Source organism: Dufourea novaeangliae, unplaced genomic scaffold (genome assembly GCF_001272555.1).
Source record: "Dufourea novaeangliae isolate 0120121106 unplaced genomic scaffold, ASM127255v1 scaffold56, whole genome shotgun sequence".
Taxonomy (NCBI): Eukaryota; Metazoa; Arthropoda; class Insecta; order Hymenoptera; family Halictidae; genus Dufourea; species Dufourea novaeangliae.
Genome location: NW_015373942.1, coordinates 594,642 through 612,015, shown reverse-complemented (window position 1 = coordinate 612,015; position 17,374 = coordinate 594,642). Strand labels below are relative to the sequence as shown.

The following is a 17,374-nucleotide window of genomic DNA, read 5'->3' as shown; positions in this document are numbered from 1 at the left end:
GTGTTTCGTAAGAAACACCTGCGAGTCATTATCCCTCGCCTACCTTGGCTTTCCCCGACGATATAGCGATTCGATTTGCCCTCGCGAAACCGCCATTCCCCGCACGTCCTCCTCGCTCGCGATCAATGGAACAGAATAGCCGCCCGTTTCTATACGCTAATCCAAGTATTTCGCAACCGTTCGAAGGCTATTCGGTCCGAATCCCCCACCCTCTCGAACCGATGCATTCGGCTGCGATTTGGCTCTCTCTTCTCGCGCTTTCAAAGAGGATTTTTTGCAGAATCCTTTTTTGCGTCGAACGTTTCGTGTACAGACGTAGGTATACTCGTGGAGAGGTCTGTAATGCTCTTCTCTATTTGGACGTACGGAACTGCTTTTTATGTAGGATGTATCTGGAATTGTGGTTGAACGGAGAACAAAGTGATTTTGCAATGTGAAATGCAGGTTCCCAGTACGGGGTATCATTTTATTTGTTGTATAATTTATATTTGATGTAGGATTTAACATCCCTGGAATTCTTTTTATGAAAATTTATATAGTTTGTGAATAAAATGCTACTGGTTATTTTCAGTTGCACCACGATGCTTTACTCAGCTTACTGTTGAAAATACCACATATTAAGAGGAAATTCCTCAAATACGGTTTACGATCAAAGTCACAATGTATATAAATATTCTTTTAACAAAAATTACTGTGTAAAATTGTATTCCATATTTTCATTTGACTTTCATAGAAGGTATTCTTCGTCGTTTCCACCGCAATTCCTGAATACACCATGCATACGTGATTAATCTCATTAAGAACACTGCCTACTGACACGAAATTCCTCCAGCACGGCTCAGAATGAAGATTGCAATCGTACAATAAATATTCGCAAGAGAGCAAGCTTTCTAAACACCGAACGGTGTTCCAAGCTTATGGACGACAGTTTACATACATACGCGTCCCATTTCTGGCGGGAACGGAGAGACGCCGAGTGAAACGCGTTCATCGTTCCTGAATAAACATTTGCCATTTTCTGGTAAACTCCCGCTGGCCGGGGCTGGAAATAGCCGGCAGCTTCCGCGCCTCGACGCCCGGACCACGATGTGCAGAGTGTACCCACGACCCATCAGCTGCGAAGACCGATATCGAGATCGATTCAGCACATAAAAACAATATGGAGGGGGCAAAAAAAAAGTTCACGCAAAGATGACCTTGTTTTCGTGCCACGGACATTCTTGTGCTCCGACGAACTGTGCCAATGAAACCGTTCCTGTTTTGTAGATATTGCCGGCGACCTTGATACCATTCGGTAAACACGATTCGTCGTCGAGGAAAATTGAACGCGTGGCGTTAAAGACATTTAAAGGTCACTAACGTTTTTTTTTTGTATTTTTTTATAGAACAAAGGTTTTTGTTACTGTTTCGGGTGGGATAATCTAAAAAGGAGTACCCTGTTATTGGTATTTAGTATGTACCGCTACCAAAGTCTAGAATGTTCATCCAGTTTTTGTAGTTCTTATAATATTATTTACATTATTGATTACATCCTTTTTAAGCTTTTAATGCCTCATTGAAGAAGTAAATACATTATACTTAATAGAATATTGGAAATCTGATGAGATCTGTGATGAAATGGTTCCAAACAAAATGGCGATATTGAACGTGTGATGGGAATCCTATTCTCAATGTAATTCTTGGGTACAGCTCAAGCTGCATATAGCATACAGGGTATTAAATGTTTCTAAAATTAAATACAACACGAGTATTTCATCTATTGAGACATGTTATATATTGAGTACATAAATTACTGCCAACCAGATTTTTCCTGCCAAACAAATCTTTCCAGGTCATACAAACTCTCATTGACCGCTACAGCGAAAAAGGCCGTACGTAGCCAGACACGCTTTATTTCCTTTTTTAAATCATAGATCGTCGGAAATTCGTTCAGTTAATAGAGACTGTTGGTTCTCTTCTAATTTATACCGCAATATTAATTTTTCGCAAACAAATTTTTGTAATGGTATTTAAATAATCCGTCCTCTTTGCAATGCACGTGTCACCCATATTCAGGTGACGTTGCAGTCAAAGTGTTAAACACACCCTGTACATCTCTGAATAGATCACGATAAGCCGAGATTGCAGTCTTTCGACGACGGCGACGGACAGTCGCGAATAATGACAAACCGTCGCGTCGTCCCGCCGAACCGCAACTTCTCTGTTGACTGAAAACTATTTCGGTGTTGAGAACGGGGCCGATGGGGGGAAACGATCAAATAAACGACAGGAAAGCAGCGATACGATATATGGTTGGAGAGAGTAGCATTGTGACGTTGTTAGTCTTCGACTTCTAACTGTCTCATCCCCTGCTTGAGACTAATATTTAAAGGGGTTCCTGTTGGTGGAGTAGACGCTAAAATTAAGAAATTTATAAAGCGCTACCTGGGAAATAGGAATAACATAGAAACACACACCCCATGAATAAAACACACGTCCGACGAGATGTTATCTCGGGGCGACGATCGATTTCCCGTGCGACTGAACTCGTCCAGTCAGGGGAAATCCGTTTCTGTCTGCACACGGCTCACCCAGGTCTCTAATTCTTGTTACAGTGGTCTACTGCGACTACACCGCCTCCGGGAGGTCGTTGCAATTCCTCGAGGAGTACATCGCGAAGGAGGTGCTGCCATGTCTGGGCGACACCCGCGCATCCACGTCGATCTGCAGCCTGCAGTCATCTTTGTTCAGGTAAGCGGATCGTGTATAGAAAGATTGAGACATCGTATATATGAAGAGAGACTAGAGAGATTCGTTTGTAGTCGAATAGTATACACTGATCACGATCATCAAAGGATCGCTACTGTGGGCGGTTTTGTTGCGTCAATCCATTGAAAGAAATGAATATAGATTTGATAAACGGAAAGCTTGTCTGCACGATACTGACGATAGTTTTGTAAAATGCTTTTCAGGTATTCTGTGCAGTATTGACAGATACAGTGACTGCAGTATGTGGTTCTCTAATTGTTTTCAGCAGTACATTAAGGAAATGAGATTTACGGGCCTGGACAAGTTCGTGGTACAATCGGACGGAAGTGATTCATGAATTATGTTGAAAATAAGTCGGAAATGAGAAAGAAAGTTTTTTTCGTTCGAGATTTTGTTCTCGGGATGATCGTCTTGTGTCAAAATGCAAAAATACAGTCGAAAATGCAAAATAAAGTTTCTTTTGTTCGAGATTTTGGTCTCTGGATGATCGTTTTGTGTACACAAGTAGATGCAGCGAATCATGATCAGACATATTACCCAATTGCTTTTTAACGCTAGAACTGCTAAAGCGGTCAATACGACTGGTTCGTAAACTCTTGTAGGAATGATTAATATATCACAACATAACATTTTCTCAGATTCTTCGCAATATTTATTACGACATACAACTTAAGAATTTCGTTAATTTATCGATTTCTATATTTTCACCAAGCTATCCCTTTTACCAACGTCACAGAAATAGAGGCACGTTCATCTTCGGTAGTTACAGTGTTAATAGCTTATGTACGGAACAATTTTTACTGACATTTTTTTGAAAAACAAAGCTGTAGTTATAATACTATTATCGTAGACATTCGACTTATTTTTCATTATGTTTTGTCACCAGTTCCGCTGTATCACCAGTTTGTCGTCATTTGAAAAGAAATGTACATTCGTAAATGTACGTGTGACAATCGTGTGGAAATTACATTGCAACGTTTAAGCCATGATTAAGACTGAAATTCTGTTTAAATATACTTTCGATAAACGTCGACGAGCGCAGATTTTCTTATCGTAAAGAATTCAAACGATTTACTGGAATCTCGAGTCTTCACATCCTTCCACATCGACTGCTACCCAATCGACCTCGTGGATAGCTACGGCTTCAAGGTCACATACATAGACCAAATCGAAGATACTATCTGATACTGTACAATCAATTCCAACCAAGTCTTACTAAATCGACAAAAAAGTGTGTCACGCAAAAACGTTTCAGTCTATCCGTGTTCAGTATTTCTCAGTGATTCACGATGTTATTAAACAAAATTCGCATACCTATTTTCTACAGTAGCTGATGTGGACTTCAACCTCATGACTAGACGTCGAATGTTTAAGCAAGTACAGATATTCATACATTAACGTGCAGAAATTAGCCCACTGCAGTAATAATTCTTTTACGTTCCGATTAAAACAGAAAGCACACGTAACCCCCCGTGACCTCCGTTATTTTTATTGCTTCCATCAGCCCCCTGGATCTCTTATATCTAGACCTACTTATTTTTATCTTGTAGGCTTCCAAACAATCTGAACAAATTCCAGGATACTTTCCAAGGTCTCTATTACATGATCCAATAGTTTTAAAAGTTGAATGTTAAAAGATTTTTTTTAATAACAATTCTTTCGTTTCATAGATATTTCAGTGCGATATTTTGCGTGCGCCATAAAAAATCCAGGGGGTCACGGAGGATTAAGTTTTATTAAACTATTTGCTGTACTAAATTTTAGACAGTAAGATGTACTATAAACGCAAAAATATCCACAGTCTACCAGCGACAATATAAATGATTGAATGGAATTGTAAGAAGAGGTTCTTCCTCGCGACGTTGGACCATCGAACGATCGCGATAACGATCGAGGTCGCAAACGCAACGCGTCCACGCATTAATGCATGCCCGCGCAGCTAACGACACATCCGCGTCCTCTAGCCAACCGCTTCCCAGAACCAATTCCAGTTACGGGTTACTCTATTAATCGCGGAATTGAACCAACTCGCGATCCATCTTCCGTCGGCGGACGATCGTTTTCCTGGCCGTGGCCACGCCACCGATCGAACGCTTCGACACGCCGGTTCTTGATGGACAGCCCCGTGAATCATTTATCCAGTCGCTATATTTAAACACGTTACAAAAGTTGAGGAACCGTTCAGGCGATACTTCGTCGATGCTTTCAGCGAGTTCGTAATAGGCAATTGAAGAGGAAGTTTGCTAATCTAATGGGCACTGGTAGTACTGTTCAGAATTGATGGAATGTTTAAGAAAGTTGCAGAGTATGTAATCGCTTTATAATTAGTTGACTGCAGGCTTTATGTATTCACGGGATACACGATTGTCTAATATTAGGCACAGTTCCATTTGTCAAATTCCTATTTGACTCTTATCTTTATAGATTAGTCTAGGAAAATCTATATTTGCATAAATCTTCGAAGTTTATTGATTACCGAATCAGTGAGGAATTGTTCAACATTACGAAATACTTCATGAAACGAGGAATTCAATTTTCGGGAAAACGGTATCTGAAATTGATACATTTTTTAATGGACTTATATGTATAGTATCTGGATTAAAGTAAGTAAATTATTGGGTTCAGTTATAAAAGGGACTGCACATTTTATGCAAATATACACTGCGCGGCATAACTATAAAACCACCCTAAAAATGTTCAGTCCTTATGTACTTTGGTTAAAATAAAAACGAACCACTTTTTTCTAGGGAATATAATCTATCCTTTTCTGGAGAAACGTTATTTCGCAACACGATTTCAGACATGGCATACTTGGTTTGTTTTTATTTCAACCACAATACATGAAAATTGATTTTATAATTACGCCAGGCAGTGTATCATTTCATAGATTCTTAGTAAAACTGAATAATGTTCCCATATCATATTCAATTTAATCCAACATTGGACCCAGACAAGTACATTTCTGTGTAATTCTTCTTTCATTCAATTAGCCCCTCAGAACACAAAGCGAAAACTACGATTAAAGCTGTTGAAAATGACCGAATACTAAAAGGAAAAGAAATCGTTGCAACAGTCGACGCAGAACAGCACGGTGGCGAAAGTGTGAACTTGTAAGCCGTCTCGAAGCGTAATAAATTCAACTGAAAGAACGACGGAAAGTTGTTTATAACACAGCCCAGTGATAATCACACGGGGGAAAGCGAAGCATGTCGTCGTTGCATTAATTTCACTTGGACAACGCTGTAACTGAAAGATTAATTATTTTGAGCTCTGAAACGTTCCAGCTCGAATGCCATATAACAGCGAGCTCTGGAAAGTATCAAACGCTAGGCGCATTATGAATTTCTAATTATCGATTTTCTATGCACACAGCGAAATTAGCATGCGAGTACGACTCCGAGCTGACGTACGGTTTCCGCGATAAACCGCGGACTCGTTCTCTGCGCCGCTCGAGACAGTTCTCGCCTTTCTATTTCGCACGGATTCGGAATTATGCTCGCGGGTCCGTGTCACTCCGACCGATTTACTTGCACGCGTGTCGGTTCGACACTCGAAACATGCTCGAAGGGTATTTTTTTCGCACTGGAATCCTTTGGTAATGTATTCTGTTATAAATTTTTAATTAATTCTCTTACGCACAGAAACCTAGAATTGGTGTAACCTAAAATTCGGAACGTGCAGGTGGGGCCGAAACGGCCCCTTTATTTCCTTAAATCTTATGCAGCCGAGCGTTAGGGGTGGCGCTGACGTCCCAGATCAATATATCCAGTGACTCGAGCCCCCCAACATTTATCAGCCGGCCAGTCGTTACGCTACTACAACAACGATTACGGTTTAGTATCGCGCGACTTTTGGAATTTGTTTCGTTTGCTTTGTTCCACATTTGTAGCGAAAATATTTGTTATTTGATGGAGATTAATAGGTTTGGGTGGAGATCATTGATTGTAGCTGTTGGATGGAGGTTTTAACACTCGTATGGATTATTGATAACAATTTTACTGGAAAGGGTATTTTTTAAAACCCGTATTTTTGTATTGTGATATTAAGATACAGACGCAAATATTTCGCATTGAAAATTTATTAGGTTATGAAGATGGAAAGAATGAATTTTGATCGTCACAATGTATCTTTACTTTTGTTCATTCAATTAACTGGTGAGTCTATCCTTTCGATGTTATATAAGTTTGTTATTATGAAGAAAATGCAGATAGTCTTAGAGATGCAATACTAGGAAATTGCTGTAAGATAATTTGTCTCTATCCTACAATTAATATAGAAAAAACACTAATGTGTGTTATCTTGATGCTAGTTCGATTAATATTTATCAGAACTGTTAATTGACCTAATAGATAACAATTTTTGTTTCATACACAGAGAAAAAAGCTTCTACATTTGTTGATATCAATTCCCCATGCGTTATTAAAGGAAAATGATTAAATAGGGACGAATTTTTTTGAGGGCACTTTAATTATCGAATTGACATGTGGAAGAAAAATTATTGAGTATGCACAATTTTTTGGAGCATTTTAGTACTTATGCATGGTTTAGAAAAACATTTGCGTCAACTGCTACGTGTACTCTCGCGGACACGTCAATTCAACAACCGTGTCTTTTTATGTTAAGTGACTTATTCCGTATTCTTCGTAAGAAAATGTTCTAGACCACCACGTGCATATTATCTCTGGAAGATGAGTTCACTGCATACAATTTTGAATTCAGATGTATCTTAAAATACACTGACTTCTTTCAAACTCTTGCAAACTTATTACAGTGAAGAAATAGTTCCTTAAATTCAAGAGACTTTCTAAATATATTCTATTTGATTCAGTTCTTTACTAGCTTGAGCCAAATCCTTTATTGTACGTATGTATAAACATATACTTGTGACATGTCGAGTCTAACTAGTCAGAAATACCCAAGTAATTAAGACTCTCGATCCACAATTGGTACACTTTTTGGTCTAAAAACACCCGTGAATATCCATATGGATGTTAAATCCGAAAAATAGTGTTCAACGACCTTACGTGACCTCGAGTTCCAGATAACTCTAGATATCGCATTCTCTGACACCGAAAAATCCTCAAAGCGATTCTTGTTTCTTTTTAACCCATCTAGATAACATGCGTCACGTGAAATCAGACATGAAACAGAACATTTTATATATTCTATGGACCATATCTCAGATGGATAAAGATAACAAACGCGTTCAACTAAAAGTATAAATTTCTAACTTTCTCTGATCACTGTACCAAACGTCGATTCTAGCATAAAGAAACAGAACCGGTATTTTCGTCGGTGTTCGTACTCGTAGAATCGTTCCTCGCTCTCGCGGTTCGATCGCTGTTGCTATCATAATTGCAAGAATTATTAAATTGGATTATCTGGATCAACAAGTCATCACTGCCATTGAAAACATAACACTTCAGGTAAAACTTCATCTCTGCCAACTCCGATTATATCTGGCCCTTATCAAAACAGAATTTATAGTTTTCACCAGTAAAAACCACCCTCCCGGCTCTATCACAATTAAAATTGCCAACACTTATATTCATAATTCCCAATCAGTAAATTTTCTAGATGTCCAAGACTTAAATTTCCATCAACACATTAACTCTATCTGCTGTTCTGCTCAAAAACATCGAAATATAATCAGGTTCCTAAGAGGTACCTAATTAGGTACAGATCCCAAAACATTAATCACCATTTTCAAAAGCCTAATCCGCTCAAGAATGAAATATTGCAACAAAATTTCACCGTTAAAGGATTAATTACATAGAACCCAGCTGCAAGCCGACATACGGTTCCAAGTACGGCGACATGAATCGTTGTCGCCGTCTCAAGGCGCTAATTCACGACACCACGCTATATCTTCACAAGGACTATACCGACAAACTCGAGACGAAACGACCCCCGTGTCGAGGTTTCCCCGTGCACGGACGAAATTTCCCCCGTCGTTAATTTTTTCGCTCGATGTAAATCGCATTGCTGACCTTTCCGTTAAGAGACGTTTCAACGAATCGCGGTCTACGGCGGTAAGTCGACCTCGCGCAGTGGCCTTAAAACGGCCGAGGAATCTGCCGCGCGCGATCCGGCAGCCGAGATTCTTTTACGATCGGTGCACGTCAACGGAAGGACGAATCGATATATCCTGACGACGACGTATGTATATGCTTGCAGACACGAGGCTCGAGACATCGTGCGGCACGCGGTTGGGGCAGGCGAGCAGGATGCGGTGTTGTTCACGGGTCAAGGTACGGCAGCTGCCCTTCGCGCGTTCCTGCGACACCTCGATCTCACAAAGTCCACGGTGGTGTTCGTGGGCCCGTTCGAGCATCACGCGAATTTACGTCCTTGGCGGGAACACGGCGTCAGGGTAAGAACATTATTCATGGGGGCACGCGCCCGAGTTTTCGTTCGGACACACGGAGGAAGAGAGACAGAGTGGGGATTTGTCGTCGATGAGTCGAAAGTATTCTCGTTCCATCGCTCGATCCCACACTCGGGGGGTGGGGATATTCAAATGTCGCGGAAGACATTGAACGGTGTTTCATTGAGAATATTTTTGACTCTGCGAATATCGCTTCCACCGAGGACACCATATTTATGTTTCTTTTCTTCGAGTCCAGGGATCCGTATCTGGTGGAAGATGCGTAAACCGTTCTTGAAACACGTGGCTTGGTTTTTTTGTTGCCCTTTTACAGACAGCAGCAGAGAAATGGTCTCTGTTGAATGTGCTTTTTTTAGAGGTGGAGATGTTTTCTCGAGGGGTTGTTTTAGCATTTCACGAGTTATGGCACGTGGGAGTCTGGCAGTTGTTTTTCGCGGTGCAACGCCATTTTCGGTGTAGTTGCTTTGCCGGGGGATTTATTCTGGCGTTACACTCTTATGAATTTGCCCAGCGGTTTTGTATTACTTTGGCGCGAGCAGTACGTTCGGGTGCACGCTGAGGAGCAGTTTAATGGGCTTTAAACTTGAAACTCTTAGGAGTGTTAGACCGAAGTGGCACAATCTTATGTTGGCACTTTAAAAGGATTGAAAGGGTACTTTTAAATTTTGTCCGTTTAATTTCATTTTCAAAGAAAAAACACATAGGAAATTTAGATGAACGTGAGACCTTAGGTCGACATAAATATTCAATGAAAGTAACATTAGCTTGTGAGTAAGATCTAAATCAGATCGGATTAAATATAACTTCAAATGTAATTCAGCTCAATTGGGACGCTTAATCGAGACCTAACTTTCGTTTATATTCAAACTTATTCGACATGATTAGCCGAGATTAAATCTCCCTCCGATATTTAACGGAATCGACTTCCAACATTGACTCACGTATTTCAAGAACATCCAAAAATTCCATAAATATACACACTGAAAAATGAATGTGCAGAAATACCGAGTGTAGCCGCAATAATAATACAACGGGCCATGGTATGATTCCTCGTGTAAAAATAAATCGAAAACATACAATAGAGGTGTACTTACAGTAATCTTTGTATTCGTAAAATACGATTTTGAAGTTTTATCCGACACATGTGCATTCGGTCATCCGTTACAGTCAGTAGAAACAGTGAGTAACGGACAGACACAACAGCCAGGACGTATTCCGTAGACGAATTCAAGGCGAAAGATTACATTTTTTTTAAACAAAGCCCCATTGAAGAAAACTTTCTATTAGGTTATAATATAATATATAGGGTGTTAATACAAATGAAGAGCACTTTCACAAACTGAAACGAAACTCAAGAATGACGAAATTGCGCTCCAGGCTTTGCTTCCGAATAATTAATTGCTGAAAATACTGACGAGATACGCGTGAAGTATGTCTTATTTTCCTTGAGAGGAGCGCGCTCCAACTGTTCCACGAGTTACCTCCGTCCATTTCATTTTAATTCGTTCATTAGTTTTCACTGGGTCATCGATCGAACCCGCGTATCAGCTGGGAATCGTCTGTTCAAGTAGTATAACCTATCGCGCCAGACATATTTCATGTCTAGTCTACCCGTATTTTAACAATAAATTACTCGAAAACGAAGCCTAGAATACAATTTCATCATTATTGATTTTCATCTTACGATTAATTTGGAATGTAGAATCCACTCTGTGAATATGTCCTACATTTTTATTAACACCCTATATGTAATGTAACATAATAATATTACATGAATCGTGAAATATAAGAATAATACTCCTAATTTTTCTCTAATAAACCAAGATTGAATCGGAAAATTTGGAACCCTATTAACTATCAAATGTAATTTAATATCGACCCACATTACCATAAGTTTGATCAATATTATCTTTTCGTACGAGGAATCACCCGATACCCAATCGTAAAATTATTGCGACCACGCCCTGTCTAAAACCGAATAATAATGTTTCATTGATGATCACAGATAATACGAGTCTCGGAGACCCGCGAGGGCTTCTTAGACCTGAACGATCTCGAGCGTAGACTGGTCAACGTGCGAGCCGAGGGTGTTACGCAAATGATTGGATGCTTCAGTGCTGCTAGTTGCATAACCGGGGTTTTGGCAGATGACGTCGCCACGACCCTTCTGCTGCACCAGTACGGTGCACTTAGCGTCTGGGATTACACTACAGCAGGTAACGATCACCGGCCGATAGAAGCCCGTGCACAGAGGTCGAAACAATAAATGATATCGAGGATTGACGCCGATGTCTGTCCCCGTTCGCGATAAAAATACATTCCATTTATCGTCTCGAGCCATTCAGTCTCGGGACAAACTGATTATATACAGGGTGTCCCAGAATAACTGGGAAATATTGTAGTGGTGACTTCAGCACATCTAAACAATAAATCTGAACTCCATAGTCAGAGTGTATTAAGTCACACTTTTCAAACTTTAGAGGAGAGCGAATCAAAGGTACAAAAACCTTGTAACTTTGGATCTGTTTGGTTAAGAATTCAACGAGAAACAATCGCTACATTTGAACTATTCAATGGACTTAAGACGAGTTTCGATGTGTAGAAATGGTGGACATTACATTGAATCCCTTATGTGATAGATTTTACATTGTTTGGCTCGGAACAAGATACGAACTTAAAATCATTTTCACACTGTAATTATAAGAACTTAACAACCTAGAACGAAATCATTTTTACTATTAGGAAGAGTGAAAAATTTGATACGAGAAACATGTAAAATGTCAGTTTCTCAAAAAAGTGGACTTAATTGACTCTGGCACTGGGGTCCAGATAAAAAAGTTCATACTACCTTATTATATCCTATTTGACCTTGCTTTCGAGTTACAGCGGATTTGATTTTGAACAAACTCTATCTGCTTACTTTCATAAGAGATGCTCGAAATGATTTCGCATCTGAATACAAGCCTGAAGACGTCTTACCAATAACTCTTTTACTCACTCCATATGTCCAGATATTCTTTCACGAGCTGTTCACAATGAATTTCAAATAACCCCACAAGTAAAAACCCATCGGACTTTATTCATAAAATTTTCCATTTTAAAAACTGCAAAAAATAATGACAACGTAAATGTCTTATTTTCTCTTTGCAACAGTTGGGAAAACTAACTGCCACTACGTCAATCTATCCAAAGAATTATTACGATACAAAATTCGCCATAACTCGAAAATATATATGAACTTTTGTTATCGTTTTGCTGTGCTGAAACCACCCCTAAAATATTTCCCACTTATTCCAGGTCACCCTGTATACATTATCGACAACTGTCCATCACCGAACGTCCGATCGTGTGAATGATTAATCGTGCCTCGTCGCCGTTCGTTCTCACCACGTGAATTTTCCACTCCTATCTTTCAGCCCCGTACGTGCAAATCGACATGAATCCCCATTTACCGGGCGTCGGCGAGACGGCGGTGCACAAGGACGCGATCATATTCGCCGGGCACAAGTTCATCGGCGGAGTTCAATCCCCCGGCGTGCTCGTGACCAAACGGTCCCTGTTGAAGGATAAAATTGGCACGGAAGACATGCGGGACTCCCATCACTACCATCGTGATTGTTCAGCTGAAGGAGAACGTCACGCCGCGTGCTATCGTCGCCCGTCAAGATAAGATTTCTAGGTAGGGGATTATTCTTAAAATAATCCATTCACAATTACATAGGTACAGCACGCTAAATACGCTTTGGCCGGTTTTGGACGCTACCTCGAGACCGATTGACGTCTGTTCGATTGGCCACTTATAGTTTATCTACGCACGTGGGCGAAGACGTTGCGACTTGTAGATTGGAGTTGTTGCAACATACGTTAGCGAAGAGACGAGTGTTTCGTTTGTTGAAAAAAATACGGATAAGAGCTGACGGATAAAAATACATTTTATCGTACGTCGAATCGGTAGGGGAATTTTAATTGCGAAATACGATAATGTTTTGTCTTTTCGATTGAGTATAGATTAAGTAATTCTTTTAAACTCACCTACAGTGAGAGGTTTCCGATAGTTTATTCAGGCTTTCTTTTCAATATTGTACGTGCTTCTCTTCAGAACTAGTAATTCTGACTTACACTCCTGTGTTCACCTACCAGAGAGTGGGCGGGAACGAAAGTATAAGTCAGAATTAAATATTATAGGTGCTCCTCTTCGAAACTAATAAATCTGACTTACACTCCCGCGCCCGTCCACCAGAGAAATATGGCAGTGTCTACAGAACAAGGAAACGAAATCTAGATCGTTTATCACATTTAGCCTTCATTTACCCAAACTGGGCCAAAGTGTTCAGCGACGACAGGTAAAAAGACATTCAATCGCGTAATGGTTCCCGTTAAAGTAAAAAAAAAAAAAAAGACGATCGGGTTCAGGGGTTCGTATACTAAAACGTGCTCGCTTCTTTTCCCCCTTTAGGCAAGTGCTGGCCCACGTGCGCACGATTCCGGAACTGATTCTGCTCGGCAGCGGCTCGCAGAATGTTAAGAGGCTACCAATCTTTTCGTTCATGGTGCGTCACCCGCGGGGCACGTTTCTTCATCACAACTTCGTGTGCGCCGTTCTGAACGACGTGTTCGGGATTCAGGCGCGGGGCGGCTGCGCGTGCGCGGGTCGTTACGCTCATGACCTGATGGGAATCGAGCAAGAACTCGCCAAGGAGTACCAGAAAGTGCTCGTAGAGGGGTATGAAATTGAAAACCGACACGGTGTTATCGATTACAGGTTCCCCCGTAGGGACATCGGTCGTTTACACTCGACTTTGCTTCCTTTCAGCGAGAGAAACACAGAGAACGAGGAGAGTAATGCGGAGGGATTGCGGCCAGGCTTCGCGAAACTATCGTTTCCGTACTTCATGTCAGAGGCGGAGGTCGCTTTCGCTTTGGAAGCATTAAAAATGGTGGCCACAGAGGGCTGGAAATTGTTGCCGCAGTACGTATTGAACCCGGACACGGGGGAGTGGCGACATCACACGAACAGCGTGTTCAAGGAGCGAAAGTGGCTGAGCTCGATCAGATACACCGACGGGAAGATGAACGCGTCCGAGAGGAGGGTGTCGGGGTCAGGTGTTCTTCCGCAGAACTACGGGGATTGTTTGCAAACCGCGCGAAATATTTTCAATCGGGCCAGGAAAATGGCTCAGCGATATCCCTTGCAGATCGATCGTAGCTACAATTTCGTGTCCGAGCGTATGGAGGCTTTGCGATGGTTCATGCTGCCCAGCGAGGCCCAGGATCTGTTGCTGGGCAACTCGCAGAACGTGAAGCAAGACGTGCCTTTCAATCCGATGCTGTCGTTGAATCGAGTCGGTCATAACACCCCGACCACCACGCACGACAGTCTGGTGAACTGTTTGGCCCTGGCGAACAGCATACGTCGACTAAACAGCGACATTCCACGAACGGGAAACGTACCGATCTCGTCCACGTCGCCCAGACATCGTAGTCTTCCGGCGTTGAGCACGGTCAGGCGGACCCTGCTGAGCGCGGTCGAGTTTCAGACGTCTTACTCGAGCGCTAGCAGCGGAAACGAGGAGGAACGATCTACGAGCACCGATCGAAATCATCGCGAGAATAACGATTCCGCCGGTCAGAGATCACCGGCCACATGCCCGAGTTCACCGATGCCTGTGAGATTCGCCGTTGGCGAGGTGGTCACGCCTTCGATCCTCGCCGCGATGTCACACCCAGGCAACAGGCCAATTAAAGAGCAACGAGATCTCATGGACGTTGCCAACGCTGGTCGTGCCAGGTGCAATTCACTCGGCAGCACCGGTGGCGGGGAGAACGGTGCTGAGAATCGCAAGGTGGTGTCCTCGTCCTCCTCCCCTATACCGCCGCTTCCGTTGAGTCCTCAAACTCTAACCAGTTTAGGATTGAGCGGGAACAATCGGGACCCCGCGAAGCCCCGGCGGCATCATTGCAGCTGCAGCAGTCAGACCGAGTTGAATTCACTGGAGCTCGATAACGGTAGCCCGAGTCACTCGATCCTCTCCTTGAACTATCACAACGCGGCCTCACCGCCGTCCTCGTACTCCTCCGTGAGCGACTACACGGAGAAGTTCGTGGGCGGCGGCAGGTCGTCACCGATCTCCGCGAACGGTGGACAAAGATCGGAGGACGATCTGAGCGCGTACGTAAAAGAGGTGACCAAGGAACTCGCGACGGAGATCAAATCAGAGATTCGTGAAGTAATATCGAAGGTGGACGATGCGCTGTCCGAGAGCAACACGTCCGAGAACACGCCGCAGCATCATTCGCGGAACATCAGCGCGATCAGCCTACTGTCCGCCGAGGACAAACAGATCAGACACGACTCGTTCACCGCGAGCAATATAGCCGAATATCTGATGGAATTCTCGAAAGAGATGGCCAGCGAGGTGAAGTCCGAGATCAGATGCATGGTAAACGCAGTGGATGGGCTACACAGGCACTCTCCGGACGCGTCTGCTTCCGACGTTTCCTCGAGTGGATGTGGTTCACCCGATAGAGGGAGGGCCGTACAGTCCTTTACGTCGCCTAGGCTCTCGAGCACCAGACGTAGCGGACCCATCGAGATCTCGGGGAAGGTCGGCGAGCTGACGCAGCAGGAGAGCAAAATGTCCAGCGAATGTTCGTCCGACGAGACGGTGATATATGTGATGAAACCGTCGGAGAACGAGCAACTGGTTTGCAATCAATCGAAAACCGATGACGAAGAGGTGGTGCACGATCTGGACGATGATCTGAACGACGACGACACCCACGAGAGAGGCGGTTTGGAGATCGGTGACACGCGAAAGATTCTACCGAAAATCTACTCGGCGGTGAACTCGGTCAGTTCTCAGGACAGCGGGATCAATCTATCCTTCCACGAGAGCGACAAGTCCTTGGACTCGGTCGATTTGAAGCGCAGTAGCAGCGCGGAATCGAATTCCGCGAACAGCTACGGTCGCAAGCCAAGAGCTTCGTCTATAACCGCTTTGTCGAGTAAATCGAATTGCAAGCAACAGGTGCGTCAGACCGACGATTTCTCGGAGGACGAGGAATGCTCGAGTGACTTGAAAGAGGTCGCCAAAGAGCGTCTGGAAGCCGACAGTGGAGGCCATGCAAGAGTTCGATATGATTCGTGACAACGATAGAGTGTTGGTCTGTCTGTCGGCCTCTGGCAACGTCTCTTTGACTTTACTGCACACGTTGCATCAGTATAGATTTTACGCGAGATCAAAGGGCGTGGACTTCGAGATCGCAGCGGCCACCGTAGACTCAAACGGATTGGATCCGATCGAGATGATGAGCTACCTGAAGTCTTTAGACGTTCCCTATTTCTACGAGGAGCACAATCCTGAGTCGAAATGTAACTCCGGGGAGAATCAACCGGAGGAGTCGCTGGACGCGAACGGGGCGTGCAGCTTTTGCAATCGGACGATAAGAGCGCAACTATACTCGATCGCCAAACGACACAATTACAACGTGCTGGCGATCGGCCAGCATCTAGACGATCTCACCGAGGGTTTCCTCGTCTCGGTGTTTCACGGCGGCAAATTGAAAACGATGAAGGCCCACTACTACATCCGCCGACAGGATCTCAGGGTCGTCCGACCGTTCGTATACGTTAGAGAGAAATCATTAAGGCAGTTTGCCGAGAGCAAGAAGCTGTTGGCTTCGCGGGAAACCAGGTCGAGCGACCTTCCCGAGGTGAGCTTGCTATTTATACCGTCAATTGTCACCGTTCCGCGCGTCTTTAATTAGACGCGATCGATAACTCACGTATTACTCCCCCGATGTCATTGCACTTGACCTGCTCCAATTGACTTACACCTTAGTCACCTTAAATCATCCATTGTTTTCGTTGATTCCTTCATCTTCCTCTTTTATAGATCGATCGATTGCTGGGGGATAGAGAACTGTGCAATGTATTCGTTTTTTCTTCTCGTTGATTTGCAATTGTTATCCTGCATATGAAATACGTTTATAATTCATTAGTCGCACTGTACCTCTGTGTTCGCATCATGTTTCTGTCATTTTCATAAATCTGTTTAGAATTCTGCTGAATCTCTTGAACTCTGGAGTCCATTAACAGAGTACTAACAGAGAAATGCGCAGTAAACGCTAATCTTATGATAACGCAGTGTAAATAGATTCATCTGCACGATAGCTTTTAACACTTCTACGACTTCTGCAACGTTTGCTAATACTGCACAGTTTTGTAGATACCTCACG

The 17,374-nt window shown here is 42.9% G+C and overlaps 1 protein-coding gene across 1 annotated transcript in view; it reads left to right on the top strand.

The window, feature by feature from the left end:
• LOC107185908 overlaps positions 1-17,374 on the top strand; it is an 80,441-nt gene that overhangs the window by 62,309 nt on the left and 758 nt on the right. Inside the window, 8 exon segments of the mRNA XM_015573684.1 lie at positions 2,595-2,730; positions 8,926-9,121; positions 11,142-11,352; positions 12,553-12,752; positions 12,754-12,815; positions 13,593-13,859; positions 13,950-16,223; positions 16,225-16,849. Of these exon segments, the coding sequence (XP_015429170.1) occupies positions 2,595-2,730; positions 8,926-9,121; positions 11,142-11,352; positions 12,553-12,752; positions 12,754-12,815; positions 13,593-13,859; positions 13,950-16,223; positions 16,225-16,849 (3,971 nt within the window).